At 44.4% G+C, this 16,841-nt stretch overlaps 1 protein-coding gene across 1 annotated transcript in view; it reads right to left on the reverse strand.

The window, feature by feature from the left end:
- The window catches only part of GRAMD1C (GRAM domain containing 1C), an 89,857-nt gene extending 73,676 nt beyond the window's left edge, over positions 1-16,181 (reverse strand). The window contains 2 exon segments of the mRNA XM_029912774.1: positions 7,607-7,735; positions 16,146-16,181. Coding sequence (XP_029768634.1) covers positions 7,607-7,735; positions 16,146-16,181 — 165 coding nt within the window.
- Between the last annotated feature and the right edge of the window lie 660 nt (positions 16,182-16,841).

A 16,841-nucleotide genomic window follows, 5' to 3' on the forward strand; every position in this document is an offset into this window, starting at 1 on the left:
GCTCCCACTCATTTCTAATGACTAATCAATAATATGAGAAATGACTCTAAACAAACAGTTCCCTGCTTATCTGCTTTCCCAAAGGGACATAAGCAGCTCACCTGGAACAGACTATTTTATTTTTTAAAAGAAAAACAGGGGAAGCTATTTTGCTGCTGCTTGTTTACAGTAACAACCTTTAAGTTGCAATCAAGCCACAAATGTAAAAAGCGTACATAGAGGGGGGAAAATGAAAGTCGTCTTTTAAAGTTCTCCTTCAAGTGCACTCTGGAGACCCCTACCTCCAAGGCCAAGTCTACACTTGGAAGGCTTTGCCAGTACAGCTATGCTGGTATAGTACGGAATTGGTCGATGCTACGCATGGCTCATGCGGCACCTCATGGTCTCAGACACCATCCGATGGTCCACGGACATCTACACTGAACACATCATTGGCCACCGACAGTACCAGAAGGCATGAGCCGGAGCGACATCGAGCATCGACTATGAGAAAGGGACTTAGAGACTTTTTCCGTTGGACCATATGAACCGGAACCATGAACTCACTGAACGTTAAATCTCACCAAATAGAGTCAATCCATCCTCATCATTGTCTCCACTCATTATACGCCACACCTGAACATAGCCATTATATGAACAACATACCCTCATATCTCAATGTCTGTACTTTGACCCGTTAACCTTTTACCCACAATCGGGGATATTGCAGATTATGTATTCCTTATGCCATCCGATCTTAAACCGAACTTCGCACCCCTTGATAATCTGTACGTTATTCCCTGATAACCAGAAACTTCTACGCTTGAACTCTGTACCGTTCACTTTTTTTTTTTTAACTTCATCTTAATAAAATGTTTAAATCTGTTCTTACCTGCAAAGAGCTCTTAATGTGGACGCAGCTTATACCCCCTCAGTGAAATAAGATATACTAAACAAAGTGCATTTCCGCCCCCCCAGTACAGCTGCATTTATATTAAAGGTTTTTGTCAGCACAACTGTGTGTGTCAGGGATCATATCCCATCAAATCCCTGATTGACATAGTTATACCAGCAGACATCTGTAGTGTACATCTAGCCTTAGGTATAAATATGTTCAATCAAACAAGTTCCTATTGGTCTTAGACAATAACTCAAGTATTTCTAATGGAATTTTGTTCCCAATGGCAACACCTGAAAAGGAAAAACAAAGCTCTGAACCTAAAATTAAAGAAAAAATTTCTTTTCCTACCAACCAAAACCAGATAATCTGATTCGAGGCTCACCCTCAAGAGCCTTGTCTACATTAGATTTATTTTTAAAAATCTCCCACTGTTGCATTACCACTGGCACAGTTTAATAGTGATAGATGGGGCACCAGCATTTTTATCACAGTCCTGTTTCAGCCTGTTCTGAACAGAGGTCAACAACGAAGTACATATGCCAGAGCCACAGCTATTCTAGCTGCACCATCACGGCAATACAACAAGACAGATTTCCCAGAATAGTCTAATGTAGAGACAGCTCATTTGGTGAAAGTTCTAGGCCAACTAAAGAATAATCAATTTCTCCTTTTTTAGTTCCTGCTACCAGAGAGCTCCTTGAGGTGTCAGTAGTTAAAGCACTGTTATTCTTTTTTCCAAGATAACTAAACACTGCTTCCAAATAATTGCAATTACAATACATGCTGCAAGCAACAAGAGCATATACTGAGGTTTTATGTTACAAAATATGCCCATGGAAATAATAAATATTTATTTATTATTTCAAGAGCCACAGCCAATATTTATTTGACCTCTCTGGATCCATATACCATCCATGTGGTCCTCTACCCCTCCCCACTTCCTTTTTTAAATATTATATCATACAATTAAAAATAAAAAAATCAGGCTAAAGTAACTTGCTGTAATATGACAAACAACCATCAGTCCACTAATGGAGGTACCTCAACACAATCCAAGCAAATCTCTTTGCTTTCAACTCTCCGCAAATGCCTAGGAAAATATAAAATACTGAGTAAATAACATGTAAGAGGAAGCAACTGTTAGGCTATAATGCTACATGCTCCCTATATGGGGATTGCCATACCAGATCAGATTGAGTGCAGTCTCTGAGTGAACAGTATCAGTCTTCAAAGGAAGGTGCAAGAAATGCCACAGTGAACAACTATAGAATACTCTACCCATGGCGAAGTTTTTTCCTAACCCCTGTCAGTTAATGGTTGGCTCATGCCCCAAAGCATAACATTCTATATCCCTTCAATAAATTAATCCGGTCTAATGTAACTATGGGTGCGCCCATTATCCATATAAATATCAAATCCTTTAATTCTGCTCTCCTCTTGGCCTACTTAATATCTTGTGGCAATAAGTTCCACGGGATAATTATGCATTTTAATGTATTAGCTTTAAATGTATTCCCTTTCGATTTCACTGAACATCCCCTTGTTCTTATATCATGAGAAAGGGTAAATAGAAGCACACAGTTTACATTCACTGTGTCATTCATTATCCTGTATATCTCTGTTCTGTCCCTTCTTATCTCTTCTTTAAACTATACGTATACTTGACATTTTGCGTTATTTGTTTTAATGGCTTTGGCTACTGGCTCTTCAAATTCCCTCTTAGCGCTCCTCATTTCCAATGGACATGTTACTTGCCATAGTACAGTGTCTCAAGCTTTCATACTGGTGACCCCTTTCACACAGCAAGCCTCTGAGTGTGACCCCCCCTTATACATTAAAAACACTTTTTAATATATTTAACACCATTATAAATGCTGGAGGCAAAGCGGGGTTTGCGGTGGAGGCTGACAGCTCGCAACCCCCCATGTAATAACCTCGCGACCCCCTGAGGGGTCTCGACCCCCGGTTTGAGAACCCCTGCCATAGCATATATTCTTTTCTATTGGCTTAATTAGGACTGGATTTCCATTTGATGAAAGATACCTGGTTTGGTTCAAATAACTTCCTGAACCTTGACATTTAGCAAGACTGAATTTTTTTCTTGCTGACCTTTTCAATTTAGAGGGCTACACCCTTTCTGGGATGCTTTAGGACACAACCCCATACTGAGTCTAAGAATTTTAACTTCCTTACTTTTGACTTGAAGGTCCTTTTGACTAGTTTTTTCACTGTTTTGAAATCCCCTTAATTAAGTGAGGTGTTAGGTTTTTATACGTTTCCTCACCCCAGGAAATTGAACGTAATTATATTGTTGGAAGATAATAAAAAAGATAAAAAGTAGAGAATCTTGGGACAGAGCTCCCAGATATAACTGCTATGTTCAATGCCCCTCTGTTTTTGCCCATTTATATTTGAATATTAGATTATACCCAACCAGAACCAGTTATCCAGAAGCACACACAAGCTTTAGATTAGAAATTCTGATAAAAATGGTACTCTACAACCTCCAAATCTAAAGCACCCCTGCTTTTCCCCCCATCTCTAGTAAAAACGCATTTGAGTGAACTGAAACGCTGCTATTAAAATTCTGTAGCAATAAAATAATACTAGGCATTTAAGAAATGATTTACACATTCAAAGAGCAGTACAGACATTAAGGACCCAGTCCTGAAAACTTTTATACATGTGAGAAGTCTACGCACATGAGAACTACTTACATTAGTAAGGTGATCAGGCCCTAACCAATTAATTCTCACAACACCTGTGTGAAGTAGGGCTGGTAAGTATTTATCCTCATTTTAGAGACTGGGGGACGAGTGGGGGAAAATTGGTATAGGGGCATTAAGTGACCTTCCCAGAATCACCCAGTGTCAGAACAAGGAGCCGAACCCAGGAGTTCCTGACTCCCAATCCTGTGCTCATTCCACTAGATCACAATGTCTCTGTAAAATGGCAGTCACCTCTGGCCTGACTTTCAGAGGTGCTGAGCATCCCCAACGCCCACTCAAGTCAATGGACACTGCAGATTTGAAAATCAGACCAATCAGGATTTTATAGAGAAGTGCCTGGTTTTCATCCTCAAGGAAATCCTTGTACTTACCTGGAGAAGAAAAGTAGAAAAGCCTTTGGAACAAGTCAGTGGCTAGTCAGCAAAGTACAGTTTTGTGCAGCAAATATTCCAGTTAGCAGAGCTGACATCTGTGCAGTGTTGTGTATGCTAATGTTTATGGAGTAGCCCCGTGTTTATTGCAATTTCCCAGCTTTTCTATTGGCTAAAAGAGTGGGAAGGAGCCTACTAAAAGTCTATACCTGTCATAGAAAGCTACATCATCTTTGACTGAATGTTACTGACATATGCTTTATGTAATGGCACACATCGTTTGCTGTGTTATCACCTACACATCTATTATGATTCACGGGAGCTATAAGAACCAGTTTATATCCAACAGCTGATAGCCAACCAGGCAAGACATTAGTGAAACATGTGATTTTCATTCCCTGGGATAGAGGCAGAAAATGACGTAACACCATTTTAATGGCAGGGGAGTCTAATGATTTCATTTTAGCACAGGAATGCTATTGTCTGACGTGGCTCATGACATCATTCTTTATGCCTCCTGCTGCTTCTTCATTCAATCCCCACTAATTATGCTGTCACCTTTAAACTTGGAAAATAAACATCTCATTACCACAGCCCCTAACAAGCAGGTGAAAGATTTACTTCCCATTTTTAAATTATGGGTTTTTCTTTTTTTTAAGCAAATAATTGGGAGGCTTTTTTGAGATAGTCTATGACAGCATCTGGCTCCTGCAGCATAGGTATTGCTTTTCAGACCACAGTGGTGCCTTTCAATGGCCAAGTATATGGAACTATTATACAAGTCCCCTGTTTTAAATACAGGAAAATACTTATATAAACAGGTAAACGTGAATTACAGGCTTAAATACATCCAGGAGTTCAGGAAATAGCAATCACAAAAAAGTGTTATTTTATTTCACTAGATAATACAGAGAAACATAATATATTAGAATACCTACATAGCATCCTTCATCACAGCAAAGAATCCCAAACACTTGACAAACTACACACAGACAGCACTACTGAAATTTAACCATTTCTGAGGCAGACTGCAGCACTCCATGGATGAATGACACACTGTACAAAAATGGGCAGGAGGGAAAATTTGGGCCTAGCTTCTACCTTTAGGCAAAATGCCACAGGATCCTAAAAGTGCAATTCTGCCTGAAGAGGTGACTGTGATAGTGGCATGGTGAGGTGCTGTATTTATTATTCATTGTATTACCATGGCACCTGGAAGTCAAGGGCCAGGATCCCATTGTGTTAGGCGCTGTACAAACTTGTAACTCAATGTCTTCAGCTCAGATTTGCCAAGCTTACAAGTAAAACTCAGATGTCTTTTTCTAAGTGCCAGACCATCAAACTGCCCCCAAGATCTGAGAGTCAAACTGGGTTTTTTCTTTCTGTGAATTATCAACAACAACAGTTGTGTAGGCTGAATTACACAATGACACATGTGCAACCTCATTTAGCCCCGTAAACAAAACGTAGTTAACAGCTATTACATCTGCGTAACTCGATTAGCCCTTAATTCAGGTACACAGATGTAGCTAAGCAGGCAGAATATTTGCCTGTAGGATCTTTAACATGGGTGAGAACATGTGAAAAGAAAAGAAATAAATGTGAATCTCAGATCCTAGTGTATGTTTGCAGGGCTGACAGAAAAACAGGTTTACTTTTAAACTGAACAAATTTGATCTGGAGTAACAGATAGGATAAACATGGAACTCTATGATGCATTTTGACTTTGCAAGGTTTCATCAGATACACAGTACAAAACATAACATTCCGTTTGCTTCAGCAGAGGGAAGGGCGGAGTCAACCCTAATAGGTTTAAGTTTCCAGGAGGTTTTTATTTCAAAGTCAATGCTTTGATTATTTAAAATATCACATTCCAGCTTGAGAGAGAGAGAGAGGTGGGGAGTGGGAAAAGAAAGACATATGCTAGAGATATGAGCATGCGACTGGGAATCAAACTGCTGACTTGTATTCCTGGTTATTCCACTGATTCACTGACTCACTGCGTGACCTTAGGCAAGTCACTTAACTTCTCTGACTCACTCCTCTCATCTGAAAAATGTGATTAATACTCTTTACTCGCCTCACATGACTGCCACCAGAGCTGTTACAGTTAATGCTCCCAAACCTATAGCTGCAGCATTGTGATTATTTACCACTCAGGCTCCAATGCCACATGGGGTGGAGCATGAGTTACTTTGCAATGACTGAGTTCTGGAGTGAGAACCTTAGCCCCTTGGTCAGGATATTTTCCTCATAATCTAACTTTGGCTGGGCACAGTGCATGTTCCCCACTCCTTCGTGTTGAACAGGAACACCAGTTCTAGACACATTATATGTGGCCCTTCCTAGGCCTCTCTGGTGCTATTTCAAAGAAATCTTCAGCAAGTAATGGGCGAAGGATTTAAATGAATGATTCTTATTGCCCGCTCTGAGGTGTGCTAAGTATTCTCTCTCTCAGGGGCTTGGCTGGCTAGTTCTTGTTCAGCTGCTCAGGGTCTAACTGATCACCATGTTAGGTCAGGAAGGAATTTTCCCCCAGGTCAGATTGGCAGGGACCTTTGGGTTTTTTCACCTTCCTCTGCAGCATGGGGGTGCAGGTCACTTGCCAGGATTATCCAGGTATATCTCACTTAATCATTTGCCTGCCATTGTGGGGGCCTTGGGCACTGGTGCACCTTGGTCTCTCCTGTTCTCTGCCTGTGGCACATACTAGTCTAGTCTCCTATGTGCTGTAATACATTAGTCTTATTTCAGTTGTTGGGTTTAGTGTGCACGGGTTGGGTGGCGTTGGTGGCCTGTGATATACAGGAGGTCAGACTAAATGGTCCAGTGATCCCTTCTGGCCTTAAACTCTATAACCAATGGCCCTTCACTCCTTTCAGCGTTAAGTCATCTGTACAGGTGTGGCAAAATAGATGCCTTCACACAGCTTGAGTCTGCAGTAGCTCTTTCTCTTATGCAGACGCATACCAAGCCTGGACACATTTTCCAAAAAGGAGGTGCGTAATATTCATTTTGTGGTGAAATATAAAAGTGTCATCAGATCATGCTACGTTCTCATAGTGATTGAAATTCAGCCTTTACAGAGAAAAAGTAGCAACAATAAATTTCTACAAGCATAAAAAAGGGACGAGGTATGATCTAATGACCCAACCAAGGAACTGGGAGTCAAGACTCCAGGGTTCTATATCCAGATCTGCCACTGACCTGATACACGGCATAGGGTAAATAACCTCACTTCCTTGTGTCTCCATTTATCCTGCAGTAAAGTGATAACGATAAGTTACCTACCTCCCAGAATGGGCTGGGAGGCTGTATTAATTAAAGGCTATGATGAAATTTGCATAAAAAGCACTTATAGTTTATATATAAATAAGGCATAACTTTTTAACAGTGAGGGTAATTGACCATTGGAACAATTTACCAAGGATCTTAGTGGATTCTCCATCACTGATCATTTTTAGATCAAGACTGGATGTTTTTTTTCTAAAAGATCTGCTCTAGGAATTACTTTGGGGAAGTTCTATGGCCTGCTTTATACAGGAGGTCAGACTAGATGATCACAATGGTCCTTTCGGGCGTTAGAATTTATAACAATTAATTAAGAGAAAAAACAATCGAGTTACCCAAAAGCTCCAGTCAGCACTCCAGTTATATGGAGCGGGGGCCTGCATTTTCTCAGTACATGCACCAAGAGTCTCCTCTGAATCTGCAAGCAACTGGCGGATAAGACCATGATCCACTTCATGGATTTCCTGTGAACCAAGCAAGCAAGCATACCATGTAGTTTGATAATGGAGGGGAAAGGTGTTGGAATAAAAGTTTGCAGGCTTTATAAATAAAATCTTAAAGGGCTACATTTAACAGGATGAATGATGGGGAAACATTTCCCACTTATTGATTCTTAACTAATGAATGACATTTTTCAATGTCAATTATATTATAAACATTAAGGTTTTATTCCCAAATGTCCCTCAACCCGGACATCAGTGTTTTGCAAACAATCAAAAGGCAGTCATAAATGTTATTTTAACCACCATTAAACTGACAATCTCAAAGCAAATTATTAAAAAATAAACTACAAAGGAATCCTTTAAAAAAAAAAAGAGAGAGAGAGAGAGAGAGATCTGGTTTTACTGATGCCAATCTTAATTATTAACTGTCCATACACATGTACATAAACACAGCACTTCAGAAATGTCAAATTGTATTATTATTAATACTTTACTCATATATAGAGCTTTTCATCAGTAGATCTCATAGTATTTTACAAAGGTGATCCATAGCATTAGCACTATTCACAGGTGGGAAAACAGACAGAGAGGCAAAGTGACTTGCCCAGCAGACCAGTGGCAAAGCCAGGAATAAAACCCAAGTCTCGAGTCCCAGTCCAGGCCCCTAACCACTTAACCACACTGCCTGTAATATCCAATAATGCCCGTAAAAAAAAGACACGACACTATCACTGGGTGGCCAAACTTATTGACCCTCCAAACTGCATATGACAGTCTTCAGAAATTCGAGAGCCGGGGCATGCCTGCCGGGGCTCGGGGCTTCAGCCTTGCTCCTGCTCAAGCCCCGGCAGGCTTGCTCCATGGGGCTGAAGCCCTGAAAACCTCCTCCCCACTGGGCAGAAGCCAGAGGCGACACGTGGGGACCACATGGGGTCACATACCCTCCCAGATTTTTGCCAGGGTTTGTTGGCCCCACTCGGTCACATGGTGCTGCCAGGCCCCCTCCCTGTGCGGCAGTTGCTGGAGCCAGCAAGCTGGGCGCTGCGGCCATGGGGAGAGGCAGTGGCAAACAGCTGGGAGCTGCAGGGAGAGCTACTGCTTTTGCTGCTGCCTCTCCTTGCAGAGCTAAAGCAGGGGCCTCTCCCTGCAGCTCCCAGCTGTTTGCTGCTGCCTCTCCACACAGAACTAATACCTGGGAGCTGCAGGGAGGGGCCACTGAGGGTAAGAGGGGGGCATGCCTAAGGGGACGTGACTCAAGCTGTTGGGAGGGGGCAAACCTTTAAATTGTGCCCCCTCCCCAGCAGGCACCAGTTGTTTCTGACAGAAGCCCCTAGCTCCACTACCCTCCCACAGGGCAGAAACCCCGAGTTTTACACACACACACACAGACACACAGACACACACACCCCTACCTGGTAGGTGGAGAATGGGGGGAAGGTCTGTGAGCCGCACTTTAACTGTAAAAGAGCCACATGTGGCTCACGCGCCGCGGTTTGGTCACCCCTGCACTATCCCATTTTTAACAAATGGAGCTGCCATGAGTAAGGCACCTTGATCTGCTCATCAGCTCACTTTGGGGAGTGGGGGGGGGGTAAGCCCACTGATCAGCACCATACTACTCTCTGCTGGGGTTGCCTAAGGATGAGCATGGCACCAATCACAGGAGCACTCCTTACTCTGCCTGCTTTGAGGGAAAAGCACTCATGTTCAGTGCTCTTGAGCTCAAGCAGAGAGGGCCAAGTGACAATCACAGGAGCTCTCCCTTTGCAATGAGACAGAATAGGGGGAACACGCAGCCACCAGGGCAGCTGCTGTGTGCCCTCCAGTAATAGGAACACCTGTCACAGAGCAATAGACACCAACCTTCTCCACCACGGGAGAGAGAAAGATGAGATGCTCTCACCTCCCTGATGAGATGTAATGAGAAGCACGGGGTGGATGAGAAGAGAAGTGTGTTTTCTCAAAATGTCCCACGTGCGTGCAACCTTCATTCTAAACAGCTGGGATTCACCACGGCTATTGTCTACATATCACCCCGAAAAACTTGTTAGTGCAACATGAGGAGCCTGAATTTCCTGACCATTTGTACAATTAAAATTAAGAGGTTCTCGCAGCAATCTTAACTCAGCTCCCTTGTGTGTATTCATTACAGTGAGGTCTTTCAGAGTATAGCTTGCAACACTGCTAGCTAAAATAATCTCCTTTTGGAAAGTCTGAAGCTTAGAAAGGCCATAGGACAGATCAACACTAGGCTGTGGTTTAGAACCCAGCCCAGATCATTAGTGACCAAAAGTGGTTACTATCTGATGGATGCTCGGTGGCTATAAGAAAGGAGACGGCAGGTTGCCAGCCAGTTTCTAGTAGGCAGGAGGAAAACCATAAAACTGGCAGACTCAGCAAAGCCAGGACAGCCATCTCCTAAAGCAGTCCCTGCAGAGCAGAGGCCAATCATCAGGTTAGCGTGGGGAAGCAGACATCACCACTGCCCGTGCTGTATGCTCTGTAGATAGCTTATTACAGCTTCCAAGGCTTCATTCCCTCGGATACCTTTCACCAGCACAGCGATCATTAAAAATACTTTAAAAACACATATTCTATAGATACTTGCAAAAGGGATGTGGAATATTCATGCTCCATTTCCTGTCCTAAATTTGTACAAAATCTACCCTCAGCAAAACAGCAGCTAACCAGCTTAAGCAAAGACATCATAACAGCCAGGATCCAGGGACTCCAACAGAACAGTGCCGTGGGAGCGAGTCCCCAGCCTGCAAGGCAAAGTCAAGTTTTGAATGTTGCTGCCTAAGAGTGGGACAAGCAGGCAGAAGACACTGACTGTATGTGTGAGATGAAGTGCAGAAAGCAAGCTGACTTACTACCCCCCATCCCCAGTCCCCATTCACAAATACAGGAATGATGAGGAAGCAAGCAAAGGAAGCAAGCCCTGAGTGAAGATGGACAGCCCCAGGCCAATCAACCCTCACATATAGCAGAGATGAGGGGCTGTGAGCAACACCACTCCTCTTAGTCACAATAGGCCAGGGGTGGCCAAACTGGACCTCCGAGCCGCACACAACAATCTGCAGAAGTTTGAGAGCCGGGTCACATCTGCTGGGGCTCGGGGCTTCAGCTCCACTCCTGCTGAAACCCCAAGCCCTGGCAGGTGCACCCCACAGGGCTGAAGCCCCTAGACCCCCCCTCCCTGCTGGACAGAAGCCCTTACCCCACCACCCCACTGCAAGGCAGAGGTCCTGTCCTGAGCTCCCCCTACCCAATCTGGTAGGCAGAGAATGCGGGGCACATGGGGGGCTTGCAAGCCACACTTTAACAGTAAAAAAGCCACATGTGGCTTGTAAGCCACAGTTTGGCCACCCCTGTAGTAGGTCCTATCTAGGCAGCTTGTTGCTTTAGCAGCTGTTATTGGGTAGCTAGCTTGCAAGGGAACAATAGCCCAGCAGCTGGCATTACAGGACTCAGGATGAAGCAAACAAACTAGTTCAGCATTGGTCTCACATACACAGAGTTTGAGGAGACTATTAAAGCTCTGGTTAAAAAGCCAAGTGGCTTAAAAACCACCCCAGAAAGGAGCAGGCCCTTAGCAAAGCTAGAAAGCAAAAATTAAGAAAGAAGAATCAAATGCTTACCATAGAGAGGAGAAAGAGATGTAACCTGCAAGCTGATTGCCTCGAAAATGAGCACCATAGGGCTGCAGCTGCAGCCTTATCTGCAACTTAAAGGGCCAGCAGCAATAAGAAGACTATGTGGAGAAAGGCTTCTATATATAAAAGGAGTAAACCTGACACTAAGAGAGTTAGCTGATATCTAAGTGCTATGGAGAACAAGCTGGCTAATGAAAAGAGATATGAAGCTAGCCACCTGAGGGTCAGGGCCTGGTATAGAGCTCCCCTTACAGCTAGCACCTTCCTTAGCATGTTTAATATTGTATGCAGGGACATCTAAATTTTTGTTCACAGCCTGAAAAATAAATCACATTTTGCCTACAGACTCCTGTATCCTATGAGTGAGTGGTTTGGTGGAATAGCTCTTTTGCATGGTCCCCACTTCCTGGACAAAGGAAAGATGTTGGTTGCCTCCCTGGCACTCTTCCCATCTCATCCCCCCTAACTCCCCAAAGCCCACTCTGCAGAGAGAGGGATCTGCAGCTGGAAGAAAGTATTGTGAGGGGGAACCATGAGGGATGCATGTCCCACCAGTCCCAAAGAGAAGCAAAAGAGCACTAATACAGCCTGGGGATGCCTTAACTCTTCTGTGACCCTCTCTGCAGTGGGGAAACACCCCTTAAAAGGTGTGTCCCTTGGACAATGACAGCCTGTCTCCAAAGGTTTCAGAAGGGAGACTAAGGGGTATCCCAGAGCTGGTGCAGGGTCACAAAGCTTCCAGCACAGAAGGCCCTACTCTCCTGGGAATCTGGAGGGGACCTATTACCACGGCCCTTGCCCCCAAAAGGACGACCCAAGAAAAACTCCATGAGGGGACCCTCACTGGGTTTTCCCATTCCCCAGCCCCACAAATAGTTTCACAGGAAGAATATGTTCTGGGCTGTAGTTCTACCAGCACACCTTCATTTCTGTTTTCTTTCACTGTTAACTCTGTAACTAGATTTAAACCTGAATAAAGTAAAATCAATAAAAAGAATTCAGAAATCCAACTTCTGTAGTGATTAAGAGCTAGGTGTTATTATTATTTATTTTATTTTATTATTTGTGTTGTTTTAGTGGTATGTGATGAACTGATCCCTAGCCGTTTAAAAAGCACCTTGGGGACCAGTTCTTCTGAATGAAAGGTCCTGTCTAAATATGGAGTGATAGTAGGCATTTTATGTCATGTAGTCCATCAATCTGATTTAAAAAATTTATTAGGATGATGTTTACAAAAAAAAAAAAGTGAACGGTACAGAGTTTAAGCGTAGGAGTTTCCGGTTATCAGGGAATAACATACGGATTATCAAAGGGTGCGAAGTTCGGTTTAAGATCGGATGGCGTAAGGATTACATAATCTGCAATATCCCCGATTGGGGGTAAAAGGTTAACAGGTCAAAGTACAGACATTGAGATATGAGAGCATATTGTTCATATAATGGCTATGTTCGGGTGTGGAGTATAATGAGTGGATACGATGATGAGGATGGATTGACCCTCATTTGGTGAGATTTAATGTTCAGTGATCTTATGGTTCTGGTTCATATGGTCCAACGGAAAAAGTCTCTCAGTCCCTTTCTCGTAGTCGATGCTCGATGTCGCTCTGGCTCACGCCTCCTGGTACTGTTGGTGGCTGGTGATGTGTTCGGTGTAGAGGTCCCTGGACCATCGGATAGTGTCTGAGACCATGAGGCACCGCATGAGCCGTGCGTAGCGTTGACCGATCCTGCAGGTCTATTACACAAATGGATTACCCTAGTTTAAATGTAAAATGAATTTTAAATGCTACTCCACAGAGCCACCTATAGGGGAAAGAGTGAAAACCTGCCTTCAAGTTGAAGAAAGTAAACTTGATATATAACTGAACGATGTTTCAAAGTAGTCTAGCCCCAACATGTTTCCAGGAGAAAAACAAGGGTTATTAAACCTAATAGAAATATGTTCATGAAATTAACAAAAATCTGTGAAAACATAACTGGATTTAAATGTTGCCCTGGTATGTTGGAAACAGAATTTTGCCAGTGCAGGGGAACAAGAAGGTGAAGTAATATAGTATATAGGGATCACAGGCGCCAACTTTCTTTAGCGCCGGTGGGTGCTTGCGCCCCCCTGGCCCCAGCCCCGCCCCAACTCCGCCCCCTCCCTGCCCCATTGTACCCCTCCCCAAATCCCCACCCCGGCCCCGCCTCTTCCCCGAGCGCGCCGCGTTCCTCCTCCTCCTCCTCCCTCCCACCGCTTGCCGTGCAAAACAGCTGTTTCACGGCGCAAGTGCTGGGAAGAAGCGGGGAGAAGCAGGACTCGGCGGCGCGCTCAGGGGAGGAGGCAGAGGCGGAGCGGAGGTAGAGGTGAGCTGGGGTAGGGGGCAGGGCAGAGCACCCACGGAGTCGGCACCTATGATGGGGATGAGAGTAAATAAAAAACAACAGTAATGACTGGGCTTAATGGTTTTTAGATTCAAGCACGCACAAGAGCTTGCTGAAGATGTGTTCTCTGAGGGAGCAATCATCATGAATTACTTTATTCGGTAAGTGTTTTGATTTACCATCCATGCTTTCCAGCTTTTGGTTACATCTACGACAGATTTCAGTTGCACCCTACACTCTGCCAGATTAATGCATCTTCTTCCCCTGGTCTCTTTCTCCCATAGCTAACTCTCTGTCCTTTCTCACACTGGCTTTTATTCCTGGAATAGTCCTCTTGATCCTAGGCACTTTGGGTGAGATTTTCAACAGAGTTACGCGCTCACAAATGGGGCCAAATGTTCCGACATGCTCAGCACCCAGCAGCTCACAGAGTGATGCTTGTGGTTAGATTTTCAAAAGAGCTCAGGATGCGCCTTGCACCCAACCTGCTGAGCTCTTTTGAAAAAAATGACTGGCTGCTGAGCTCACTTGAAAAGCTGGCCCCATGCAACCACATTCTTCTTTAAATACCTCCTGAAGCCATGAGCTCATTGGTTGACTAATACTGGGCCAGGAGTCATTTCTTCTCCACCACTCCTGCCTGACTGGTGGATTTTACTCCTTCAGGCTGTAAGTATATTAATAGCATATCCAAAATAAATAAATAAAACAGTAAAGCAACCAAGACTTGTACATAACAAAGCGTATCTCATACTGTTTTGCTGTTTTATAAACCCCATCCTTCTCATGTCCCCCAGACTTTGTCTGTCATCTCTTACCATGGTCTAATTTAGGGCCCAACCCTGCTCCCACTGAGAGCAATGAGAGTTTTGGCGTTGTGCCACCTCAGGCTGTGATCACGTCAACTTTTGGGAGGTAATATGGGCAAGCGGAAAGAGTATTGGACTGGGACTCAGGACACCTGGTTTCTATTCCTAGCCTGGCCACTGGATCATCTTGAGCAAGTCACTTTGCTGCTCTGTGGCTCAGTTTCCCCATCTGTAAAACAGGGATAATAATACTGACCTACTTTGAGATGTACTGATGAAAAATACAATATAAGAGCTAGGTGTTTTTAATTATTATTATTATTTTGCTACTGACTTCAATGGGAGCAGAATTATGCCTTGTAAGTTGCAAATTCCTTAGCAGCATGGACTTGTTTAAATGTCTTTAAAAAAGCCATTCACATCTATCATACTTGTTGTGTCTCTGGTAAAAATAGAGACTTTTTCTCCTAAGTAGACACATTTGACATGTATGTACTTTAACTATGAAAGTAGAGAAACACTCTCACTTCTCTCTCCTTTATGTATGAAGACATCCTCTAGAATCAGGTGTCTGTTTCTCTTGATTATTATCTTTATTTATTATGTGTATTACAGTAGCACTTAGGAGCCCCCGTCACGGGGCCGAGACCCCATTGTGTTAGGTGCTGTACAAACTGTAGTTAATTGTTCACTTCACTCATTGTTAAGTAATAAAATATGTAAATACATAGTAAAAAAAGAAAACCAGCTTCTTTTCACTATCTGAGGTCAGTAAAATAAACAAAGAATGCGAACAGCATAATGAAAAGTAGGTTATATTTTTAGTACTTTCAGTTCCAGCTGAATATGTTAGTATTAACTCAGGTAAGGCATATTCTTAATATAGGTGTGTCTAGCCAGTATCCTTATCAATAAAGACTAAAATTTCCATAATTTCAGGTGGTCAGTTTTTGGGGACCCCTCTGGAGACAATTCCAACTGATTTCTATTGGAACTGTGAGTGCTCAGCATCTCTGAAAATCAGGCCAGGAGAGGTTCAAGTTGGATGCCCACAAATAGAGGGACCCAACATTAGTGGGCACATTTGAAAATACATGCCTACAAATGTGTGCCTTTAAATCCCTACATTATAAACACAAATTGAGCAGTGTGGCAAAGAGGAAAAATTCCACCTCAGTGACCAATGGGTCAGTGAGAAGCTGCATGGGGGCAGGGATGCCCCAAATTGTGGGCGGCGGAGAGCAATGTATCAGATATGTGATCATTCAGAGGACTGGGCCTGGTGAATCAGGGAGGCTTGAAGCACAGCAGACCATGCAGGAGGCCTGAGGTGTTTCAGGTCAGAGAGGCACATCCAGTTGCAGTGGCCAGGGTTCATGAACTGAGATGCCGTGGGCGAGGGAGGCATGGGATACGATGGGTCATAGGGTGAGGCTGGTGTGTGGTTATGGGCAGTATGGGATACAATGGGTATGGGGGACTGGGATTTGATAGGGAGGTGCATGGCAAGCGCTGTGGGTCTTCTCCTCCGCGACTTCTCTGCCCTAGGGTCCACAATCCCCATCCTGGCCTATGGAAGGCAACAACCCTGCAGCCCTGTTACCTGTTGGGGGCTCAGAGGAGTCTCGGCAGGTTCCATCCCCTCCAGCTTCAATCTTGGGCCCAAAGGCCTCTCCTGCCAGAAAACGAGTCTCCCGCCTACAGCCCGTGCGCAGGCGCCGTCTCTCCGCAATGGGCAGGGCTGCTCCTGCCAACTCCCCACAAATACCTGGTGCACCTGCGTGGCTCCCTCTAGCAGCCGTTAGAGGCCACTCCGGGTTCCGCCCTCCCCCACCCAGCCAAGCTCGGCAGCCATTTTGTTTCCTTGATTATTTGTGTAAGCAAGTGGTGGCAAAAGGATTACACATGTACGTTGCACTTGCCTCGCTTTAATTAACCCCACCCCCACAGGGCACAATCCCCCCAGACTTCACCCTCCCAATACAGCCCCTCTCCCCACCCAAACCCCAAGGCACAGCCCAGGAAGGGTGCAGCCATCCAATACAGCCTCTTTCCCCTGTCTGAGGAACCTCCTCTCCTGACACAACCTGACCCCTTTTGCTCCCTCCCCCTGGGATCCCCACCAGATCCCACTCCCGTAGCCTGGGAACCCCTCTTCCAGCAGAGCCCTCCTCCCCCAAACTTGTGTTTCTTCATCCTTTTCCTCCCCAAACCCGGCAGCACTGCCTGTCCTGTGACAGTGAAGCCTATATGTGCTCCAGCCAGAGAAATCTGCTTCTCTTGCTGCTTTCCAGGGAGG

Source organism: Terrapene carolina, unplaced genomic scaffold (assembly GCF_002925995.2).
Source record: "Terrapene carolina triunguis isolate 2854851 unplaced genomic scaffold, T_m_triunguis-2.0 Scaffold242, whole genome shotgun sequence".
Lineage (NCBI taxonomy): Eukaryota > Metazoa > Chordata > Testudines > Emydidae > Terrapene > Terrapene triunguis.